Source organism: Anabrus simplex, chromosome 1, assembly GCF_040414725.1.
Source record: "Anabrus simplex isolate iqAnaSimp1 chromosome 1, ASM4041472v1, whole genome shotgun sequence".
Classification (NCBI taxonomy): domain Eukaryota; kingdom Metazoa; phylum Arthropoda; class Insecta; order Orthoptera; family Tettigoniidae; genus Anabrus; species Anabrus simplex.
In genome coordinates, this window is record NC_090265.1 from 402147593 (window position 1) to 402174108 (window position 26516).

At 36.2% G+C, this 26516-nt stretch overlaps 1 protein-coding gene across 1 annotated transcript in view; it reads right to left on the reverse strand.

Annotated features, from left to right (window-relative positions):
• LOC136856847 (esterase FE4) overlaps nucleotides 1–26516 on the reverse strand; it is a 122844-nt gene that overhangs the window by 20376 nt on the left and 75952 nt on the right. The window contains exon 9 of the mRNA XM_067135032.2: nucleotides 2541–2685. Coding sequence (XP_066991133.2) covers nucleotides 2541–2685 — 145 coding nt within the window. The remainder of the gene's footprint in view (nucleotides 1–2540; nucleotides 2686–26516) is intronic.

Sequence of the window (26516 nt, forward strand, 5' to 3'; positions counted from 1 at the left end):
TCAATTGTGTCTAACAGTTGAACGGACAAGCTTCCTCTTCTTAGGGGATAATGAATTCAGAGTACACATCGCCCGTTTCCTGATATTTCAACCTTCGTGCCGTATACCTTGTTCAGTGGAGACCTGTGGAATGCCAATAAGTATGTACTTTAGAACAGTGTTTTGGACACCATTTGGCCAAAGTTTTCAAAGCAGCTTATACCATTAGATTAGATGACAGATATGGAAGTAAAGAATACATACCTGTGACGTAGTTCCACTTGTACTAGGCCCTCCATGGCAGTTGGGGATAAATTGAGATGGTACAGCATCTCAGCCTAGTATTTTCTTGGTGGGCAAACCTGAAAGTTCATTTTTCATATCTGGCTCGTAATATGTTGGAAGGAAATGAAAATAACATACGCGAGAAATGTCCGGATTGAACTTATCAGTTTTCTTACAGTGAGAAATCCACAAATGCTTCAACTCATAATATTTTGGAAACCTGTGATACATAACACCGGTACATTTAAATCCATAATTATGACACTGCGCCACTGTACAATAAATACGACTTTTAACATTTCCACTCATTACACTGTACAGGTTCACACCAGCAGAACTAACTGAAAAGATCGGCAGTAGAAACACGTGTTTTGTCAGCAAGACGGGCAAGTGCTGTCTTCATATCATATGACATCATGCAGAAGGTGGCCAGGGAATGAAAAAAGTGAGTGCGATGTGGGAAGACACCCCCGTGAAGTACGTGTTCCTTTATTTTTAAACGGGATTACAAATACCAATTTTCATGCCTGTAACATGTTAAGTTTATGAGATATACTCATTTTAAAAACTGCCCCACTCCTTGGCTTAGTGGTCAGCATTGAGGCCTTCAGTTCACAGGGTACTGGGTTCGATTCCAAGCTGGGTCGGGGATTTTAATCACGTGTGATTAATTCATCTGGCTCGGGGACAAGTTGTTTGTGTTTGTCTTGACACTCTCCTCTTCATAATCACTCAACACACCACATTACCAACCACAACAAGGACACGCAATAGTAATTACATCCCTACACATGGGGTTGGCATCAGGAAGGGCATCCAGCCGTAAAACAGGGTCAAATCCACATGTGCTACACAGTTAACACCTGCGACCCCACAGGTGTGCGAAAAGTGATAGAAGAAGAAGATACTCATATTAAAAATTCACCTGCTTTTTTATTATTTCACCCACTTAAGTGGATTTTCCAAAAAAAATGTGTTCATTTACTTTTAAGAGAGATTCCAAGTACCAGTTTTAACGTCCATAGCATCTTCATTTTCTGAGATATATGTATCCTCATATAAAGAATTCAGCTCCTTCCTCACTTCTTTTCAACCCCCCCCCCCCCCACCCCCTCCTCCCTTACCCATTAAGTGGATTTTCTGAAAACAAAAATTTTGTGTTCTTTTATTTTCAAAGGAGCTTCCAAATACCAATACTCAAATAAATCCTTCCAGGACTACAAGATTCAGCTGCCACTTGATGATTCCTTTTTACTTATAATTCAGAAAGTAGAAGACTAATTCAGACAAAAAATTATACTTGAAAATAGTACAGAAAAAAAAGCTTCATAGAGTCGCTATAAACAAATTGCATTCACTTGTCTGTCATCAGTTCTGTTCTCCTGTACTGCAAGACTTGTTTGTATACTAATAGCAGAAATAAGAAGGAAGTTCCCAAGGATTTTGCTATGCATCCATTTTCGTATCTATATTCTTCATCCTTTTCTCATTCCTTCCTTTGAAGTTTTGTATATATAACATAAAAGACTCATCTCCTCTATGACAGACGGAACAGAATGATAGATTCAGTTCCATGGACAGAACACTCACTGCACCGCACTGCTCAACTGACTTTCAACTTCAACCGAGAACTGACTGACTGAACAGTGGACTCCTTGGCAATACTCTGCCAAGTTCTCCACAGCAGTATGCTTGCACGCAGTACTCCGTGACTGGTTACCTGCCCATCTTAAATAGTCAGGCCTAGTGGTTTCAGAACAGTCTGGAAGCTGGATACACCCAGAACACTCTCAGCCCCCAATCCTCTAGAGGCTTTCAGATGATACTGGTAGAGGGGACTGTTGGCCCATCTTTCCTGAGGCAAATATGCATGATGTGGGCCAATAGCTTGGCTAGCAGGCAGGGCCAAACTAACTGCTCCTATTCGCTTGGGAACACTAATGGCAGACACCGTCCACAATATTATCACAAATGCAACCGGCCAGCTAATTTATCGTCAGCACAGCGCCTACTCCAGAAGATGACATCATATTGTTTTGAGTTGAGGTTGCCTATCATAGTGTTTAATAGGTAATAATAAAGATTGGTATAATAATTGTTGATTAAGAGGTGTGAAAGATTAAGAAACATGAATAGATTATAAGGGCTCATGGGGATTCAATAAAATATACTAAACAGGGAAGCCACACACCGTGATGGCATAATGGCAGGACAATAAAGAAGAAGAAGGAAAAGAAAAAGACGTCCAGTTAAGTAACACACAGTAACTTACGCACCAGGGTAGTCTGTTTTAAAAAGGGTTTTCCCACTGAGTTTTCCATCTAGTGCGAAGAGGTACTGGTAGACTGGAGCTTTGCCATGCTGTGCTAATTTTTTCACAGTGAAATTGGCACCGGTGGCAAAGGTGATGTCAGATAGCATCTGAAACAATCACATAGGCACAAAACTTTTACACTTTAACTAACAAAATAAACAAAATATAGTCAATCAAATGTTATAGTCAACTGAACATAGACCAGCTATTTCTGAGAAAAATGTAATTTAAAAGATTGTGATGAAAGAATGAAGAGAATACAATGAATAGTATTAGTTTATAATAATCATAATTAGTTTTTATAATACACAATATTAAAGATACTTCAGTTAAGAAAAATGTGATACTAGTAGAGGGGACTGATGGCCCATTTTTCCTGAGGCAAATGTACATTGTTGAATGGCTGTATGAGATTATGGGCTATCTGAACTTCATTGGTTTACTGGTATGTGATTTTTCCCTTGCTATGTACTTTATTTCGGTAGTTCTTTTATATTTCTGTAATGACTGGGGTTGTTCAATGGTTTTGTGCTCCTTTTGGTGGTTTTATATGTAAGTAAGCTATTTGGAATTTGCATTGGTTTGTTTACCCACATAACCTATGGTTTCTATGGCAGCATTTGAATTATATTGGCTATCGTAATGTTAGTAATGGTGATTATGGTTCATCTTTTGTACAAAATGATTGCTTTGTGTGATTGAATTATGGATGGCATTTCTCTTAGCGATCAATCAATCAATCAATCAATCAATCAATCAATCAATCAATCAATCAATCAATCAATCAATCAATCAATCAATCAATCAATCAATCAATCAATCAATCAATCAATCAATCAATCAATCAATCAATCAATCAATCAATCAATACTGATCTGCATTTAGGGCAGTCGCCCAGGTGGCAGAATCCCTATCTATTGTTTTCCTAGCCTTAATGATTTCAATGACACTGGAAATTTCTTGAACACCTCCCTTGGTAACTTATTCCAATCCCTAACTCCCCTTCCTATAAATGAATATTTGCCCCCAGTTTGTCCTCTTGAATTCCAACTTTATCATCATATTGTGATCTTTCCTACTTTTAAAGACGCCACTCAAACTTATTCGTCCACTAATGTCATTCCACGCCATTTCTCTGCTGACAACTTGGAACATACCACTTAGTTGAGCAGCTTGTCTCCTTTCTCCCAAGTCTTCCCAGCCCAAACTTTGCAACATTTTTGTAACACTACTCTTTTGTTGGAAGGCACCCAGAACAAATCAAGTCACTTTTCTTTGGATTTTTTCCAGTTCTTGAATCAAGTAATCCTGGTGAGGGTCCCATACACTGGAACCATACTCTAGTAGGGTTCTTACCAGAGACTTATATGCCCTCTCCTTTACATCCTTACTAAAACCCATAAACACCCTCATAACCATGTGCAGAGATCTGTATCCTTTATTTACAATCCTATTTATGTGATTACACCAATGAAGATATTTCCTTATCCCTTTCAGACCGAGTACGCACAATTGTGCGGGTTTGTATTTTAGTTATCCCTGACCGTATTTGATGTTTTTTCGGCGCTACACCGGACTGCAGTGATGGTGCAGGACACGTGGCGTGTATTTCAATTGATTTTAGTATGCGCTTGACCGCCAGGGCGAAGGAAGAAGAGTTTAAAAAGCACAGTTGATCGGCGAGATGGCAGGAAGCAGTAGTGCCGAAAGTAAGTATTTATTTACTGCGTTTATATTAATCTAGAAGCTTTACTGAATACCGGAATATATTCAATGAAGTGTGTACTTTGGTTAGTGAACGTAAATTTTGAAGCTACACCATCGTACGTGATACAACGAGGTTTTGAATTTTGATACGCACAATTGTGTGGGTCCTGCTTTTCGGATGTTAGTTTTTATTTTGTAAAATAAACTATTAATATGTGTATTGAGGAGCATTTTAGTCAGTTCTTGACGTACAAACAAAAATTCACACCTCCAGTTTTCTTTCAGGTCTGAAAGGGTTATATTAACACCCAGATACTTACAATGATCACCAAAAGGAACTTTCACCCCATCAATGCAGTAATTAAAACTGAGTGGACTTTTCCTACTTGTTAAACTCACAACCTGACTTTTAACTCCGTATATCATCACACCATTGCCTACTGTCCATCTCACAATATTATTGAGGTCATTTTGCAGATGCTCACAATCTTGTAACATTTATTGTTCTATACAGAATAACATCACCTGCAAAGAGCCTACCTCTGATTCCACTCCTTTACTCATATCAATTATATATATAAGAAAACATAAAGGTCCAATAATACTGCCTTGAGGAATTCCGTCTTAATTATTACAGGGTCAGATAAAGCTTCGCCTACTCTAATTCTCTGAGATCTATTTTCTAGAAATATAGCAACCCAATCAGTCACTCTTTTGTCTAGTCCAATTGCACTCATTTTTGCCAGTAGTCTCTCATGGTCCATCCTATCAAATGATTTAGACAGGTCAATCACGATACAGTACATTTGACCTCCAGAATCCAAAATATCTGCTATATCTTGCTAGAATCTTACAAGTTGAGCTTCAGTGGAATAATCTTTACTAAAACCGAATTGCCTTCTGTCGAACCAGTTATTAATTTCGCAAACATGTCTATAATATAATCAGAAAGAATGCCTTTCCAAAGCTTACATGCAATGCATGTCGAACTTACTGGCCTGTAATTTTCAGTTTTATGTCTATCACCCTTTCCTTTCTACACAGGGGCTACTACAGCAACTCTCCATTCATTTGGTATAGCTCCTTCAACCAAACAATAATCAAGTATTTCAGATATGGTACTATATCCCAACCCATTGCCTTCAGTATATCCCCAGAAATCTTATCAATTGCAGCCGCTTTTCTAGTTTTCAACTTTTGTATCTTGTTATAAATTTCATTGTTATCATATGTAAATTTTAAAACTTCTTTAGCATTAGTCATCTCCTCTATCTGGACATTTTCCTTGTAACCAGCAATCTTAACATACTGCTGACTGAATTCTTCTACCTTTTGAAGATCCTCACATACACACTCTCCTTGTTCATTAATTATTCCTAGTACGTCCTTCTTGGAACCTGTTTCTGCCTTAAAATACCTATACATACCCTTCCATTTTTCACTAAAATTTGTATGACTGCCAATTATGCTTGCCATCTTATTATCCTTAGCTGCCTTCTTTGCTAAATTCAATTTCCTAGTAAGTTCCTTCAATTTCTCCTTACTTTCACAGTCATTTCTAACTCTATTTCTTTCCAATTGGCACTTCCTTCTTAATCTCTTTATTTCTCTATTATAATATGGTGGGTCTTTACCATTCCTTATCACCTTTAAAGGTGTAAACCAGTTTTCATATTTCTCAACAATTTCTTTACACCCACCCCAGAGTCAGTTTTGATGCTCTTTCCTCTGTATGTTCCAGTTGTGTTAATCAGTTTAAGAAGAAATGTGGAGTACACATTCATAAGTCAAAGATTTATCACTCTTCATCCCTGGCAGTTAACTGCCCTCTGAAACATGACATCGATGACAGTTCTCATGTAGATCTCTATAGCAATCAGATATCTTGATGCAGTGCCCCAGTATGTCATTGGGTCAGTTTCTTCTCATCCTTGATAATAGAGAGTCGAGAAATTCTATACAAGATCAATGTGGTCTTATTAAAGAGATAATGATTTTATTGCTTTACCACCATTGGAGACTTTTTCTGAAGTTACTGAACTGTGAACTGACGTTATGGCTTCTCATAGTGGTTTTAACTTGGGAAGTGCCAGTGTGGATAATTTAGGTTATGAAATTCTTTTGGACCTAATCATATGACAGGAACATAATACTACTCCAGTTGCTGGAATTACTGTGCATGGTACAACTCCATGTGCTTTGTGTGTTAAATTCTATAAATCTTTACTAATTTACACAAGTATGGCTCATCCTGAAATTTACCAATATTATCTCCAACAAATTATACTCATCTGGTACAGTTGAGAATATAAAACCTCTGAGGGATTATTAATATAATAAATATGATGATAACTCCTCTCAGAACACCAGGTCACCAGAAATATTAGCCCCTGAAGTTAAATTTCTTGATGCCATTAACAAGAGTGCCTATAATTCATTTGAGATCTTTCTGTTGGATTTCTAAATATGTGGTTAACCTAATAAAATTTCTTACTGGGCCTAAACATGCCACTGTATGGTATTATAAAGCTTGTGAAAATGGCGAGATACCATTCCATGCCAATTATTCCTACACTGAAATGAAATGTCGTATGGATTTCTTTAGTGCTGGGATATCCCAGGACGGGTTCGGCTCGCCAGGTGCAGGTCTTTCTATTTGACTCCCGTAGGCGACCCGCGCGTCATGATGAGGATGAAATGATGATGAAGACAACACATACACCCAGCCCCCGTGCCATTGGAATTAACCAATTAAGGTTAAAATCCCCGACCTGGCCGGGAATCGAACCCGGGATCCTCTGAACCGAAGGCCAGTACGCTGACCGTTCAGCCAACGAGTCAGACATTCCTACACTAATAATCCACAAGAATCAGCTACAAGAACACTAAAGAATAATAAGAAATGTTACCAATATGAACTCGCTCAGTACCGTTATTACAACCAGAGGCATAAGATAGTCTGAAATATGCTTAAAAAGCAAACTGATACTAGATGTAAAATCCCTATTGAACAGATTTTTAAATATTTTTTCAAAATCTTTTCGGTGAAGAAAATAGCCAATGTCCAACTGTATGAACAAAAGCTGTTAGTTCAGTGGAGGATGTTCCCATAAGTGAGGAAGAAATAACTTTTGCCACTCATGCATTAAAGTTGATACATCACCTGAACCAGATCACATACTTGTCAGACAACATATTGCTCTGAAATCTGCTGAAGTTTTAACATGGATTACGAATGCAATGCTCAAGTTCAGTAGATGTCCTCAAAGCCTGAAGACAGCTCACACAATTTTGAATTACAAGGGTGAGAATCCATATGATTCATCAAATTAGACACCAATAACCATATTGTCAATTGAAAAAGTTCTGGATAGGTGGTTGTGATAATTCCTTGGTTTTTCATCTAACCAGTGTGGTTTTGTTTTGCTTCCTAGTACTAAATATCTCCTTTGTTGATTCCTGTCCACAAACGTCAAAGCATGACAGAAGAGATTACTGTAACACTTTTAATGATGTATCTAAAGCCATAATTTATTAACTTCAGTTCTGTGTTGATGAATTTACAATGATAAAGAAGAATTGGAAAGATTTTCCCTCCTGATCAACACAGCTCTATTTGCATGAATATACTTTTTTCAGTACGAGTTTCAGCCCTATTTTGGGCTATCTTCAGCTTAATAGATAAACATGAATAAAGACTTAGATTATAAATTAGCATCCATTAAAACTTGTTGGACAAACATACAGTAAAATATGGTGGAGGAGTTAACATGGGTATCCATTTTAACACATAGTTCATTAAAATTTAGTTGAAGTTTGTATGAATGTATCATTCTTCATTTTGGCTGATAAATATTAATACATCTATGTATGTGAAAATAATTAAAACTAGGATTAAAAGACTTGTTTATGACTGTTTGTAATTCAAGGTAATATGCTGTTCAGTTTATAGTCTATATTGACATACCATACACTGAATATTAGTTGACTGTCCAAATTCATTATCAAATCTGATTATAATAGTATGTACAATTTGGGCATAGTTTAGACATACTAATATTAGTTGACTCTCGGAATTCATTATCAAATTCGATTATATTGGTATGTCCAATTTGGACATAGTTTAGACATACCTTTGAGGTCCACTCAGCTTATGTGATTAGAATTGAGGAGCTTTCTGATGGTGAGATAGCGGCCCCGATATAGAAAGCTAAGAATAACGGCCGAGAGGATCCGTCATGCTGACCACACAACACCTCATAATCTGCAGGTCTTCGGGCTGAAGAGCGGCCACTTGGTAGGTCAAGGCCCTTCAGCGCTATAGTGCCATGGGGTTAGTTAGGTTAGACATACCAATGATTTGAGTTACAATTCTCTGTGACAGGTAGAACAGCCAACAGAGTGCATTAGTGTTGTTCGTGTTTAGTGTTGTTACCAGGCCTGGTAGTATATATGAGGGGCGTGAACAGCATCAGATGTTGAGTGATCATTGTGAAGGACATGGAGATGTGGTGTACTCACGTGAGACAGTACTATCAGCACCTGACAGAGTTTGAAAGGGAACTCATTGCGGGTCCCCATTTGGCCGATTGGTCAAATCATGATAATTGAAATTAGGAGGGTTCCCCCTATTCAATACAAAGATATTTATTAACATGAATGAATCACATAAAAACAAAGTATGTTGCAAGAGTTATTTTTTTTTAATATCCACCTATTCAATACAAAGAGATCTTTTTTAGAAATTAAATATTATTATAAAATGTTAAGGGACATGTTTCGCCCATATTACGGGCATCATCAGCCTCAAACTCAAACCTGTATAGTGAAAAATCAGGATCCTGATTGCTCTTACAAGTCATAAAAAGAGGATATCAATGTAGGTGTCTGTCCAAACATAAAAATTATTAGAATGTCCTTGGCAAAAATCACAGTATCAAGCTGCATGTCAAAAGCTCACACGATTATACTTTCCGGAGCATTGAGTCAATGCACCCAAAAGAACTTGTTGGTGGTAGAGCAATAAACAGCTCAATCTTTATAATGAAACAGAAATGTGCCTCCTTGAATACTCCTGTTAGAGGATAAGAAAAAGCAAAGCTGATAGACTGTTACAGATGCCAATTTCATATGTTGTGGTAAGACAACAGCCCTCTTAAGTGGCTGTTCAACTGCCTATAGTCTATTTAACTGGCTGAAGGAATGAAAGTCGAATGCGTTACAATAAGATAACAGTCTTCCTTAAGTAGTGGGAGCAAGGAAAAAGCATTCGGTTGTCTATAGACGTATTTATCTTGCTTGAAGGAGCGAAAGTCAAAGGTATATCGACGCTGATAGAGCTCTTTGGTGTGAATTCTGTAACAAGAGACCCAACACTACTCCCTCCCTGTCTGACCATGCAAATCTCTCGCAACCAACAACATATAAACTTAATGCCCCGCCTACCCCCTTCCCTCCACCACACCCTCCTCCGCCAATCTCACATCGATACAATACTAGAAGCACAAGTGTCAGTCATTCAACGCTACCATAGCAACTGTTTAACACCATAAAGTCAAAGAAATAAATGAACCTACACATAACGTTGTTTTTCTTCAACTAACCTTTCCATAACTGATTTACATCTTTACAGATGAGTCTACGTATGAATTAAATCATGCTGCTACCAGTGTTGGTGCGTGACCGTTATCAAAGTGTTAGCACACAAGTCTGTAGGAACATGGGTAAACATAATTGATGAGTATTAAAGCTTAAATAGAAGCATGTATTCTTAAAGTTATACAAATCAATCCTCTCTGTACATCTGCATATATTACTTCTTGTAATAACACAGCTCTATCCAGCAATTTTTTGGCAGCAAAAATGTCTATAACAGAATAATGGAAACCCGGATAGTTCATACAGCTTTTCAGGAGGTTCTTCTCAATTGAAATTAATGACAATTTTGATCATTTTTCTTGTGTTTGCGTACTTCTTAAATAACTTTTATTCATTTCATTGCCTAGAAAGATTATTCGATAGAGACGCTAGGATTACAAAATCATTCCACATTGATGGTTTTTACTTTACAAAGGAAAAAAAATTATTATGTCCTCCTATTCAATGCAATGTATATCCATCTTAGATGGAATAATTCAATCAGACATGTTTTTGATTTATTTTAGAGCCATCTTCAGTGAACATATTAAAAGGTACATAGTTAAAGTTAAAAGAATGTTATGAAAAAACACACAATGAGAAAAGTATATATAAAACCTGTGCAACATGATGAAGTTGATAAAATGTAAGATTGAGGACCTCCAAGTCAGAAAGCACAGTCATCACATTAAAAACGAGGATGAAAACCACAAAATAAAAACTTAAGGAATGGCCTGTCTTCAATCGAGTTACATGGTTGAAAAGTCTAGAGGGCAACAGAAGTATGCGAACATATTTACAAGGAAGCAGGTGCCAAGTGTTGCATGTGTGACTCAGGAGTGATAAACATCAATAAAATCCAAATCTGTAATGGTAAAAATGAATGTGAGAAGCTTGGGCTATTAGAAGGAAAGATAAATGAAAAGAAAATTAAGAGTTGCTTATTGATTGAATGCCCTCTCAGACGGCATGTCCTTCTTAGTTTTGAGGTCCCGCTTTCACTGGTTGTGTTAGCAGCTGGCTCAACTGTGTTATCGAGAACAGGGGAAGAAGTGAAAGGAGTGAGGGAGGGAGGCCCTAAGATGTTGGGGAAAGGAAGAGGGACGGGTGGTGTTGAATTGGAGAGCTGGAAGCGGGGTTCGTTTATGTTATAGAAATGTTGCCAAACAAATGGAATGAATGTATTGAGTAATGTATTCTTTTTTCATTGATTTCATTTGAATTATAAGAGGGATTTCTAAATTGATCAATATCGATGTGGATGCTCTCAAGAATGTTGAGCAAGGTACCCTTTTGCTCGAAATGGAGGATCTTATGATCTTGAATAACTGTTGTGTATTCATGACCCAATTCTTTATGATGCTCACTCATAGCCAAAAAACGATTATATTTAAGAGCATTGCGATGTTCAGCATACCTTATTATGAAATTATGGCCTGTTTGACTGATATAGCTGAAATTACATGATAGGCATTCTAATTTATAAACTGTGGAGTTCAAGTATTTATTATTATTATTATTATTATTATTATTATTATTATTATTATTATTATTATTATTATTATTATTATTATTATTATTATTATTATTATTATTATTATTATTATTATTATTATTATTGATAGTGTGCAAATTGAAAATTAATCTGGAGTTAGTATGAAGATAGTACCTAGTATGAAGATAAAGTTATGAAGATAAAGTTGGAATTCAAGAGGGGCAAATTGGGGCAAATATTCATTTATAGGAAGGGGAATTAGGGACTGGAATAACTTACCAAGGGTGATGTTCAATAAATTTCCAATTTCTTTGAAATCATTTAAGAAATGGCTAGGAAACAACACATAAGGAATCTGCCACCTGAGTGAATGCCCTAAATGCAGATCGGCATTGATTGATTGATTGATTGATTGATTGATTGATTGATTGATTGATTGATTGATTGATTGATTGATTGATTGATTGGGAGGTTCTGAATGCTATTTTGACCTTGTGTTTTTAAAAATATTAGAAATTTGGTAGACACTATTGCTGTTGAAAGTGCAAGTAGAGAACTTCTCTTTAGGAGCAGATTCTTTTGCTAGGGTAGTCTTAGGTCTGCTCTTGTATCTATTGATGATTCTGCTGATGAAGGTTCTACTGAAACCATTGTATTCTGCAATGTTGTGAATGGAGTTTATTTCTTTTCTGTTGTTCGTGCAAGATAAGGGAATGGTCAAAGCTCTAAGTACCATACTACAGTATTGTAAGCCGCTTTCTTATGTATGTCTGGGTGTAGAGAAGTTTGTTGAATGGTGTTGATAGTGTGTGTATGTTTCCAGTACACGTATATTAAAGGACAATGTTGTTATAGTTGCACCTAATGGTTAAATCCACGTAATTAAGGGTGTAATTGTTTTCTAACTCCATGGTGAATTTTACATGTGGATCAACGGAGTTGAGAAGTTCGAATACTGTGTTGCTGTTAGTAATGCGAGCATCTAAAATGGCAAATCTGTCATCTACATAACATGTCCAATGTTGAATACCATTAATCTTACCAATAATGTGAGAATATTCTAAATGATCATTGTAAATATCCGCAAGGATTCCTGAAGCCGGTGCCCCCATAGGAAGACGCATTTGTTCATAAATGACATTATTAAAAGTGAATAAATTTTTATTCATTGTGAATTTCAGAATATGAATAAATTCTTCTATTTGAACTTATGCTTAATTTGTTGAACTTGGAAAGATTGTTTTCAATTAATTGTGTGGTGTTTTTAATGGGCACATTAGCATAGATAATAGAATATAGGGAAGCTCCTTTATTAATAGCAAAACGGCAATCAGCTTCAAGGTTCCTGAACTAAGCCAATTCAAGATACATTTTGTAAATTCAAAACAAATAGCAGCCATATTGGAGGGAGTAAATGAAGTGAACACTTAACAATATTCAGAACAGTGTCAAAGGAAAGTCATACATTTTTCAAAAACTTGTTATTAGAAGATAAGCGGAATATTTTAGTGAAAAAGTGCTGGAAACTTTTTAACAACAACTGTTCAGATGAATAGAAATAGTTTTTTTAAAGTAGGCTAACTATAAGTAAATCCATTTTCATCTCATTTCACTAGCCCATTTAACCACCACATTGTTTTAAATTCATTTTAATTTAATTTATATTCACATAAGAAGAACAAGGTATCTGATTATGGTGTACTTAAAAACATAAACACTTAGTGAATCACCTAAGCAATGTAAACAGCTGAAGAGGTTCTAAAAAAGAAAGAAACATATACTGTGTGTAATTAATTTGCTAAAATGCAAATATAAGTATCAAAAAGGTGGAATATTTTTATTGTTATTAAGTCTTTGTAAATAGGATTTGATACGGGAAATGAAGCTGATTACTTGCAATATCTTAATCATTCAACAGATGCGAAGCTTTCATCACTTAAAGTGATATTTATGCGTAAGAGAATTAGTCTTTATTATGTGGTATTAAATAAACAATTTAAACAATGTATATGCCATAATATCATGTAATCATATTCATTGATCTTTCACCTGGTTACTACTTTATTTGTGATATTACAGTTATCAGAGAGTTGTACTGATCCATTATCCTACAGTCATTCTGACAGAAAACACGTCTATGTTGTTAATGCATTGTGCCTGCTTTTATATACCCTTGGATGCATTGCCAGACATCACACAGAGCAAATTCAGTGGGGTGTCCATAGACGTTTGACTACACAGCCAATCTACGGACTAGTACCATAATCAGGCTTTGAATAATTCAAGGGTTTACAGTCAAACAACGTTAACTCCAAAAATTGCCATTTTGAGTTATAAACAGGTTCTTGTAGACAAATATCCTCCCTGTCAGTTGTAAAACTGACATGATCGTCAGTTCAATAATATAGAAAATAGCAGAACGTTAACTCCAATAAATTTTCATTGTTTTATTGTCAAACAATGTTATCTAGACTTAAAGTTTTTTACACTAAGCTATAGGTTCATTAAATGACATTAGTATGGGTACATAACATTCTTTGACTTTAAACATGTTAGTACAACAGGAAATTTTATACATTTTTCGTAGGTAGGCCTACTATTTTCAGGGAGGAATGATGGACTAATCTTTGAAGGGCCAAGCAGCTTTACTGTAAATATTTAACATATTCATTATATTATTATTGTTAACTTATTATTATTATATTAAAGTACAATGTAATGTATTTTTACAGGTATCAGGCCCAGTCCCAGTTTCAGTCGATAATAATTTATCATGCTGCTTATTTAAGGTTAAACATTTAATGATTGTTCCATATTGAATAGAGAAATAAACAGTATTAAATAGAAGGAAGGATCCACCTTTCAATACTCTGTTATTAAGTTGAACCAAATATAAATTACAATCTATTCTTTTGGGACCGGTTTCAACACATTTGAAGTGTCATCATCAGCCAATTAGCAAAGCAGTGCAAAAATTAAATCATAAAGATCTAAAAACACATAACGCAATGATTACAGACAAGAAGAGTATGTAGAAAAATTAACATTATTTTGTGCTGAAGCAATTCCAGTTGATGTTCATAACACAATGATCACAGTCAAAAGAGCAAAAAAGAACAACATTATTTAGTGCCGAAACAAATCCAGTTGAAGTTCATAGGCAGGTCTAGTACAATCTTGTTGTGCCGCATTCACATATGAAGACGTATGAAGATATTGTATTTGAGGTCAATAACGAGTTAAAGGATTTGTTCTAAGATAAAAACTTGAAGGATAACTCGTTATGAAACTGAACTTGTGATAAGCAGTTATGTATATTTTTTGCTAGGCAGGTCTTGTAGGCATTTGTTTCTCCGGCCGAAGAGTAAAGGGTGACGTAATTGAAGTCTTAGAAATACTGTGTAGGAATTAATTTCAACAATTCAGAGCGGATATATAAATTTTAAAAAGAATAGAAATTTTTAAAAATGATAAAACCAAATAAAAATATTTTAAAATAGGAAGAAATTTAAAAGAATTACAATGTGAGGCTCAACTCGAACAGCTTGCCGTGGTGATTGATAAATTAATGGGAGACGATAAATAGAAAAAATGTGGGGAATAATGAGCGCTTATTAGAGGGTAGGAGGGAAAGGAAAAATGAGGGGATATCTAAGGAGGATCATGGGGGTGTTGCGGTAGGGGCAAGTAGCATGAGAGGGTATTGTGTAAACTGTGAAAGATTGATCGCATACTTGTTGACTTGAGGGTATTTAAAATGGCGATGAGAAAATCGAAAAGGGCAGTAGGCTTCTCAGAAATATCATTCAGGTTAAGGTTTTGAGAGTGTTGTGTTTGGATGGTGTTTAAATTTATTAATAATGCGTTCAATGTATATTAAATTTGGATGATATTTAGTTCTTAATTTAAGTTATCCTTTGATAGCAGAATTTTGAAGGCACGGTTAACCATACTGTTGTACGAGGCGCATTTATATGTCTGTGGATGAAAAGAGTCTTGTTTTTTGGTATTAGTTGTATGTGTGGGTTTTCTATAAACCATATATGATAATGAGGAAGATAATCTGCTTATTATTATATCTAGAAAATTAATTGATTTGTTTGATTCTGTTTCAAGAGTGAAACTAATATGCGGATCAATTTTATTGAGGTTATTAAGAGTAGATGCTGCATTAATAACTCTATCATCTAGGATTACAAATATGTCATCTACATACCTGGCCCAAAATAATACGTGTTTAAAGTCGTCGTTGTTATCAATGAAATAATGTTCTAAAAAGTCTAGGTATATTTCTACTAAGATCCCTGAGGCTGGAGAACCCATAGCCAAACCATCTTGTTGAAAAATTATATTGCCGAAGATGAAGAAGTTGTTATTAACTACTAATTTTAAGATGGTCATCAAGTCATTAATTTCAAGTTTGCTTAAGCAACTATATATGTTTAAATTCTTCCCAATAATAGGAAATAATTTTTTGACGTTAATGCTGGGGTATATATTGACAATATCGAAGGAGTGTAGAGAATGGTGTGGTTGAATTTTAAAGTTATTTAGTTTCTCAATTAGTTCTATGGTGTTTTACAGACTTATGTCTTTTCGCGCATAACTTTTAAAACAATATTTTAAATATCTGTAGGTTCGTTGGTAAATACTTACAAAGGCAGATTATCATAAGGAGTTGTAACTCATTGTAATTTCCGCCGCTACTTTTCCGACATTTTGTACAGATATCCATTCAAACAATCACAAAGGTAATAATTTATTACATTAAATAACACGATAAGCCTGTAAACATCGATTTAAAGAGAAATTAAAGATAATTCACGGTCATTTCACTGGATAATTACGGTACTTAACAGTTTTTTGATTTGTTGACGATTGTTGCTACATGCACACGATAGTTGTGAAAATAAATACAAAGTCAGGTGATTCATTATTCCGATAATTTGTAGTCTTAGTTCCCTGCATACTTTGTACTTTCCGACTTCGTTTATTCATCGATTAAAATTTAATAATCAAATTCCTACATTCCAATAATATTGCACTTCAAGCCCCGGGCGTGGTTTTGACAGAAATTATAGTAGACAACCTCTTATTCTCAGCATTTAAGGACACTTTTATTCTCCATCCCGAGTAGTAGGGAAAATAATACTAATCCACGAGCGGCAAAGGTTCATTTAATCACACTTCAGCTGAAAATTGTAGTGTAGTGTAGATGCATTGTAGTGTAGATACAGTATATTTAGATAGTACTGTATCTTGCCTGCAACGGGAAACCACCACTGGCAGTATCTTCCAAGACGTTCATGAGATGGACCTCTTTGTAAAAGATTCCGGAGGTAAAGATTCCCCTCATTCGGATCTCCAGGAGGGGTGTACAACGAGGTTTTTAAAATATGGAAGGAAGGAGAAGAAGAAAGAAGAATTATTGCGGATAGGGACATGGAATGTTCTAACCCTTTTACAGGAAGGAAAATTAGAAAACGCTAAATATGAGATGAAGAGAAATAATTTGGATGTACTTGGAATGTGTGAAGTGAGATGGGGTGGATGTGGAGAACTAGAAAGCGGTGACATCCGAATGTACTATTCGGGTGAAGATAAAAATGGATTGCATGGAGTGGGAATACTGATTGGAAAACGACTGAAGAACAAAGTTATGAAGGTTGAATATATCAATGGAAGGATTATGATGATAAGACTGAACGGGAAAAGAAAAGACTTAGTGATCATTCAAGTTTATATGCCGACCTGTAATCATTCTGATGAAGAGGTAGAAGAGTGTTATGAGAAGATACATCAACTCATTGAGAAAGAGGAAAAGAATGCATGTATTGTTGTAATGGGTGATTGGAATGCGGTTGTTGGTGAAGGATCAGATGGTAAGACCATTGGTAAATTTGGATTGGGAGACAGAAATGAGAGGGGAGAAAGGTTGATTGAATTCTGTAATGAAAATTGCATGGTGGTTGGAAACACTTTGTTTGACAACCACAAAAGGAGAAGGTATACTTGGATATCTCGATTAGATGACAAGAATTATCAAATTGATTATATAATGATACAACAACGGTACAGAAACTGCCTAAAGAATGCTAAATGTTACCCAGGAGCAGACATTTATTCTGACCATATATTAGTTGTAGCAGAGGTAATGATTAAATTGAAAATAGTATGGAAAGGAAAGAAGAGAGAAGAAATTAATATTGAGAAACTGAAAGATAAAGACAAGTGTAGAGAACTAGAGGATGAGTATTGTAACAATAATACATTAGGAAATGAAACAGAAAATGTAGAAAGGAGATGGGAAACTTTTAAAAATGGGATAAAAGAAGCAGCTAAGAAAACGCTTGGAGTCAAGGAGAGGAAAAGGGCAAAGAAGGAATGGATAACATCAGAAATGATAAGTAAAATGGAGGAACGCAGGAAATGGAAAACAGTAAATACAGAAGAAGGAAAGCGTAACTACAGGAAGTTAAATAATGAATTAAGAAAAGAAACAGAAAAGGCAAAGAAGAAATGGTTGACAGAAAAGTGTGATGAGATAGAGCAACTGGAGAAAGAAGGGAAATATGACTTGATGAACAAAGAAGCAACAAATATAGTATTCAGAGAAAAGAGAAGGAACAACAGCAATAACGAAATAGAGGCTACAGATGGCACAATGATATATGAACCCCAAGAAATAATGAAAAGATGGGAAGAATACATAGAATGGCTATATGATCGGGACAATCGACCAAATGAAGAAGAACTTGAATTAGAGGAGGAAGATATGGTTAAAGAGGATGATAAAGGGGAAACCATACTGAGAAGAGAGATCGAAGCATCACTGAACGAGATGAAAAATAGAAAAGCAATGGGAATAGATGAGATTCCTGTTGAACTGTTAAAAGCGTTAAATAATGAAGGGAGAAAGGAGTTGATTGGATTATGTAATCAAATATACATGACAGGAAAATGGCCAAAGGACTTCAGTGAAATCATCTTAATTCCTATGGAAAAGAAAAAGAACAGCAAAAAATGTGAAGAACATAGAACATTGAGTCTGATTTCACATGCAACCAAAGTCTTACTGCGGAAGCTCAACAGAAGGATATATGGAAAGCTGAATAATTTTATAGGTGAAGAACAGTTTGGTTTCAGGTGAGGAGTTGGAACAAGAGACGCCATTGGACTTCTGAGGGTGATAGGAGAGAGGTACATAGAGAAAAACAGGAAGGTTTATGCTGTATTTATTGACCTTGAGAAGGCTTTTGACTGTGTCAGATGGGACAAATTGATGACAATCCTGAAGAAACATGGAGTTGATTGGAGGGTTAGAAGGCTAATAAAGAATTTGTATATAAACCAGAGAGCAAGAGTGAGAATAGGAGATGAGTTGAGTGAAGAAATTGAATTAGGAAGAGGTGTAAGACAGGGCTGCTCTTTATCACCGACACTGTTCAACATCTATCTCGAAGAAATAATCAATGAAAGTTTTAATGGAAATAGTGGAGTTTGTGTTGGAGGTAGGAGAGTAGAATGTATAAGATTTGCAGATGATATGGTTGTGATGGGAGAAAGTGAACATGAAATGATACAAATGTTAGATAAACTCAACATGAAACTAGAAGAATATGGAATGAGAATTAATAAGAAGAAGACCAAAAGTATGATAACTGAAGGAAAAGGTAGAAGTTGTCATATTAGTATAGGAGGAGAAGAAATAGAGCAAGTCAGTAACTTCAAGTATTTGGGAAGTATGATCAGAGATGATATGTATTGCATAACAGAAATTAAGAAAAGAATTGCCATAGCAAAAGAAGGCTTTAGGAAAAAATCAAAATTATTTTGTGCACCACTAAACAAAGATTTGAGGAAAAGACTTGCTAAGTGTTACATTTGGAGCATAGCGCTGTATGGCGCAGAGACTTGGACATTGAGAAAGAAAGATGAGAGAAGATTGGAGGCACTAGAGATGTGGGTATGGAGGAGAATAGAACGAGTGAAATGGGAAGACTGGGTAAGGAATGAGGAGGTATTACGAAGAGTTGGAGAAGAACGAAGTATGTTACAAACCATTAGAAGGAGAAAAATGAACTGGATCGGACATTGTTTGAGGAGGGACTGTTTACTGAAAGAAGGAATAGAAGGAATGGTGAAAGGCAAACGAGGAAGAGGAAGGAAAAAATATCAAATGTTGGACAATATCCAAGGAAATAAATATTCGGACATGAAAAACTTGGCGCAGGACAGGCAACAGTGGAAGAGGTTCATCCCATGACAAGACCTGCCATAAGGCAGAATACCTAGATAGATAGATATATTCATGTGTTATCTTTCGTGTGTGTGTCTATTAGAGCGTAGTACTAATAATAATCTGTCTAAGCATTTAGCTTTGTTGGTGATCTTTGAGTACAGTAGTTCTTGTAAATTTCATTTCTGTTTGTGCTTAGTAGTGACATACGGTACCGGTATTGTAATTAGGATACGTCTGAAAGTAGTTTAAAAATTACTGTAGTGTACTGTACAGTAGTATACGAGTAATATCCTATTCGAATTTATTGTGCTTATTTTATTATTGTTAAATATTTGTGTAGTACTGGTGTAGTAGAGGTATCCGTAGAAACTCTTACTAAAACTCTGTTGTTGTAATTAGGATAGGCTTAATTGCAGTTTGGAATTGTGTAGTTCTTGTGTATTCCTTTCGATATTCAATAATTAACAGCAGTTTTTATCCTGTTAGGGGTTGTAGGATCAAAAATAGAGTACGACTAACTAGTATTGTAGTGTAGTCGTATATTAATTACCTTATTGTCGTGTGACCTTTGAGTTCATTTACTTTTTGCAAATAAGTTATTTTATTTATTATTTTCATTTTTCCGTAAATAATGGCTAAGGAGCGCGAGTGTACGAACTGTGGGCGTGGCAAGGCATTGAGGGGTATGTGGGAGGAGTTGGAGAGTTTGAGGGAGATAATTAGGATTCTCACAGAAGACAGGAAGGAAGATAGGACTCCCTCAAACAATGCACAGGTTACAGTGGGTGTACAAGAGGGAGGGGAAGGAAAAGGGGGAGGTGTAGAAGACAGGTGGTCGAATGTTCTAAGGGGAAGGAGATTGCAGACTAAGGGCACTATTCAGGATCAGAATTCAGGACAGGTGTTTGTGCGAAATCGGCACGAGTCACTCCAGGTAGAACAACAGAGGGAAGATGAGGGACAGGGAACTGTTGCTGGGATGTGTGGAAGTAGGAGGAAGGGAAAAGGTAGGAAAGGGAAATGTAGAGTAGAGGAGAGGAAAAGACAGGTGCAACAGGGTCATGGGGAGGAGAAAAGGGAGGAGGATGTAGCTTCTGCAGCTATCAGGAAAGATAGGGCTGACCAGGAGAGGAGGGGATCAAATGAGGTGTGTAGGGTCGAGGCTCTGGTCATGGGGATTCCATCGTTAGACACGTGGGGAAAGTGTGTGGAGGAAAAGGAACCAGGGTAGAGTGTTATCTAGGAATGAGGTTGAGGCAGATGTTGAGGAAAGTAGAAGAGAGTGAGGAGGGGAAGGAGAAGGTGGTAGTGTTTCACGTTGGTACCAACAACGTAGGACAAGTTGATATAAGTACCAACATAGTTGGAGATGTGTGGGATCTGGTAAATGCAGCACAGGTGGTGAAGTTTAAGAAAGCGGAGATTGTTATTAGTGGAATACTGTGTAGGAGGGATACTGACTGGAGGGTGATTGGGGATTTAAATGAGTCTATGGAGTGGGTATGAGGGAAACTGGGAGTGAAATTTCTAGATCCTAATGGGTGGGTAGGAGATAGGGATCTGCGCTCAGATGGCCTTCACTTAAACCGCAGTGGTACGTATAAGTTAGAAAATTTGTTTGGAAGGGTAATAGGGAGGTACATTCAGGGAAACGGGGTGGCCTAGGGAGATGTGATAAGGGAACAGGGAACTGGAATTCAAGCAGGGATGACATAGAACTGTTAGTGCTCAACTGTAGAAGTATTGTAAAGAAAGGAATAGAATTAAGTAATTTAATAGACATATACTTACCAGATATTGTAATAGTTGAATCATGGCTGAGAAATGATATAATGGATGCAGAAATTTCCTCACGGAACTGGAGTGTGTATCGTAGAGATAGGATAAGAATGGTGGTAGGGGGAGTATTCATTCTGGTGAAAGAAGAATCTGTAAGCTACGAAAAAGTTAAAGATGAGACACATGAAATTCTAGGTGTAAGGCTCATTTCTAAAGATAATAGGGAACTTGATATATTTGGAGTGTACAGACCGGGAAAGGGTAGCACTGTCACGGATTCAGAGTTATTTGATAAGATAATCAGCTATGTAGGAAACGACATGGAAAGAAATGTGATTGTAGCGGGAGATCTGAATTTACCAGATGTCAATTGGGAAGGAAATGCGAACGACAGGAAGTATGACCAACAAATGGCAAATAAGTTAATATGGGAAGGACAGCTGATTCAGAATGTGATGGAACCAACCTGAGGGAAAAATATCCTGGATGTGGTGCTGATAAAACCAGATGAGCTCTATAGAGAAACTGAAGTATTAGATGGTATTAGTGATCATGAAGCAGTTTTTATCGTAGTTAAAAATAAATGTGATAGAAAGGAAGGTCTTAAAAGTAGGACTATTAGGCAGTACCATATGGCTGATAAAACAGGCATGAGGCAGTTTCTAAAAAGTAACTATGATCGGTGGAAAACGGTAAATAAACATGTAAACAGACTCTGGGATGGGTTTAAAGCAATTGTTGAGGAATGCGAAAACAGGTTTGTACCTTTAAGGGTAGTAAGGAATGGTAAAGACCCACATTATTATAACAGAGAAATAAAGAGACTAAGAAGGAGGTGCAGACTGGAAAGAAATAGAGTTAGAAATGGCTGTGGAAGTAAGGAGAAATTGTAGGAACTTACTAGAAAATTGAATCTAGCAAAGAAGGCAGCTAAGGATAACATGGTGGCAAGCATAATTGGCAGTCATACAAATTTTAGTGAAAAATGGAAGGGTATGTAGGCCTATAGGTATTTTAAGGCAGAAACAGGTTCCAAGGACATTCCAGGAATAATTAATGAACAAGGGGAGTGAGTATGTGAGGATCTTCAAAAGGCAGAAGTATTCAGTCAGCAGTATGTAAAGATTGTTGGTTACAAGGATAATGTCCAGATAGAGGAGGAGACTAAGGCTAAAGTAGTATTAAAATTTACATATGATAACAATGATATTTACAATAAGATACAATAGTTGAAAACTAGAAAAGCGGCTGGAATTGATCAGATTTCTGGGGATATACTAAAGACAATGGGTTGGGACATGGTACTATATCTGAAGTATTTATCTGATTATTGTTTGGTCGGAGGAGCTATACCAGATGAATGGAGAGTTGCTATAGTAGCCCCTGTGTAGAAAGGAAAGGGTGATAGACATAAAGCTGAAAATTACAGGCCAGTAAGTTTGACATGCATTGTATGTAAGCTTTGGGAAGGCATTCTTTCTGATTATATTAGACATGTTTTTGAAATTAATAACTGGTTCGATAGAAGGCAGCTCGGTTTTAGGAAATGTTATTCCACTGAAGCTCAACTTGTAGGATTCCAGCAAGATATAGCAGATATCTTGGATTCTGGAGGTCAAATGGACTGTATTGCGATTGACCTGTCTAAAGCATTTGATAGGGTGGATCATCGGAGACTACTGGCAAAAATGAGTGCAAATGGACTAGAGAAAAGAGTGACTGAATGGGTGGCTATATTTTTAGAAAACAGATCTCAGAGAGTTAGAGTAGGTGAAGCTTTATCTGACCCTGTAATAATTAAGAGGGGAATTCCTCAAGGCAGTATTATAGGACCCTTACGTTTTCTTACTGTATATATGTAAATGATATGAGTAAAGAAGTGGAATCAGAGGTAAGGCTTTTTGCGGATGATGTTATTCTCTATAGAGTAATAAATAAGTTACAAGATTGTGAGCAACTGCAACGTGACCTCAATAATGTTGTAAGATGGACAGCAGACAATGTTATGTTGATAAACGGGATTAAAAGTCAGGTTGTGAGTTTCACAAAGAGAAAAAGTCCTCTCAGTTTTAATTACTGCATTATGGGGTGAAAGTTCCTTTTGGGGATCATTGTAGGCCTAACTATCTAGGTGTTAATATAAGGAAAGATCTTCATTGGGGTAATCACATAAATGGGATTGTAAATAAAGGGTATAGATCTCTGCACATGGTTATGAGGGTATTTAGGGGTTGTAGTAAGGATGTAAAGGAGAGGGCATATAAGTCTCTGGTAAGACCCCAATTAGAGTATGTTTCCAGTGTATGGGACCCTCACCAGGATTACCTGATTCAAGAACTGGAAAAAATCCAAGAAACAAGCAGCTCGATTTGAACTGAGTGATTCCCGACATAAGAGTAGCGTTACAAAAATGTTGCAAAATTTGGGCTGGGAAGAACTGGGAGAAAGAAGAGAGCTACTCGACTAAGTGGTATGTTCCGAGCTGTCAGTGGAGATATGGCGTGGAATGACATTAGTAGACGAATAAGTTTGAGTGGCGTTTATAAAAGTAGGAAAGATCACAATATGAAGATAAAGTTGGTATTCAAGAGGGCAAACTGGGGCAAATATTCATTTATAGGAAGGGGAGTTAGGGATTGGAATAAATTACCAAGGAAGATGTTCAATAAATTTCCAATTTCTTTGAAATCATTTACAAAATGGCTAGGAAAACAACAGATAGGGAATCTGCCACCTGGGCGACTGCCCTAAGTGCAGATCAGTATTGACTGATTGATTGATTGATAATGGGAGTGTACTCTTGTAAATGAAGAAATATGTTGGACCTATTTAATCTCTGGTATTGCTGCAGTTTCTTAATCCCAGGTTCATTCTTTCCTCTCTTGTCTGGTTCAGCAAGATAATGCCCATCACTCTTTTTCAATATGTCAGCTATTACAGTCTTAGATTTATGTTATATGTGGCCAAGAACAATATATATGATAATGAGGAAGGTAATCTGCTTATTGTTATATCTAGAAAATTAATTGATTTTTTGATTCTGTTTCAAGAGTGAATTAAATATGCAGATCAATTTTATTGAGGTTATTAAGAGTAGATGCTGCATTAATAACTCTACCATCTAGGATTACAAATGTGTCATCTACATTCCGGGCCTAAAATAATAAGTGTTTAAAGTCATCATTGTTATCTATGAAATTATGTTCTAAAACATCTGCTACTTGGAAGGATTGTGTGTGAAAAATTTCTCTACAGTAACAATTCTTCCATCGTGGATTATCGGAGTGGACTGAAAAAATGCAGAAGAAGGAGTAGAAGACTGTGAATTTTTAAAAGTTTTTGAATTCCACAACTTTGTAAAATTATTTTCAATACTAATCATGCTATTTGCCTCCTTCGCAACAGCCCCATGATTCTCCTTAGATATCCCCTCCCCCCATTTTTCCTTTCTGTTCCACCCTCTATTACGTGCTCATTATTCCCCATCTTTTTCTCTATCATCTTCCATTCATTTATCAATCACCACGGAAAGCTGTTCAAGTTGAGCCTCATATTGTAATTGTTTTAAATTTCTTCCTATTTATTAAATATTTTTATTTGGTTTTATTCTTTTTAACGATTTAAATTCTTTTTAAAATTTATATATCCGCTTTGAATTGTTGAAATTAAGTCCTACACAGTATTCCTGAGACTTTAATTACGTCACCTTTTACTCTCGGCGGGAGAGCCAAATGCCTATCACAACTGTATAACACAAGTTCAATTTCATAATGAGTTATCCTTCAAGTTTTCATCTTAGAACAAGTCCTTTAATTCGTTATTGAACTCAAATACAACATCTTCATACGTCTTCATATGTGAATGCGGCACAACAAGATTGTACTAGAGCTGCTTATGAACTTCAACTGGATTTGTTTCGGCACTAAATAGTATTGTTCTTTTTGCTCTTTTGACTGTGATCATTGTGTTATGAACATCAACTGGAATTGCTTCAGCACAAAATAATGTTAATTTTTCTACATACTCTTCTTGTCTGTAATCATTGTGTTATGTGTTTTTAGATCTTTATGATTTAATTTTTGCACTGCTTTGCTAATTGGCTGATGATGACACTTCAAATGTGTTGAAACCGGTCCCAAATGAAGAGATTGTAACTCCTATTTGGTTCAACTTAATAACAGAGTATTGAAAGGTGGATCCTTCCTTCTATTTAATATTTTTTATGCTGCTTATAGCGATTATGACGCCGATGACCCTACTTACATGCCAAATTCTGGTGATAATGATGTAAAGATGCAGAGTTCTCCAAAAAGCTAATTGAATGCAGAACCATCATGCTAGAATAAAGAGGTAGGATTAGATCCTGGGATTAAGAAACTGCAGCAATACCAGAGATTAAATAGTCCGACATATTTCTTCATTTCCAAGAGTACCATGCCATTACACTCGTAAAGACATGACGATAGATTATCTCCAGCGTGACTCGAATGTGAAAACAATGTATAATATACACTCAGAGAAATACCAGTTGGGTGGAGTGCAGCATGAGAATTTTTTTTTTTCTACCGCCACATACTGAAATGCAATTTCAGTATTGGCTTTCACGTTCCCAGGAAAGACCAGGGTGATAAGTGCTACAAGTATGAACATAGAATAGGGCCAGTTACTATGAAAGGTGAAAAATGTAATGCCAAATCTACAACAAAAATAACAAATAGAAACAAGATTCCGTGATAGAGGAAAAATCGTCAGACTCATATTCAAAATAAGGAAGAAGCACACCAACTGAAAGACAAATTTATAAAAATGAGCATCTGATGAAGAACTACAATTTATGAGTGTGATTTTCATAGCCATGAGGTATTGCCCTAAAATTAAGGTAAAACCCATATGTATAAATGTAGACTGGCAGTCTACAATCTGACTGTTTGTAATGTAACAACAAAAACTGTAGATCGTCGCCATAAGACCTATATGTGTCGGTGCGCCGTAAAGCAACTAGCAAAAAAAAACTGTAGAGAATTTCATGTAGCATGAAGGAATAGCAAGTAGAGGAGCAGCAGAGGTAGCCTCATGTT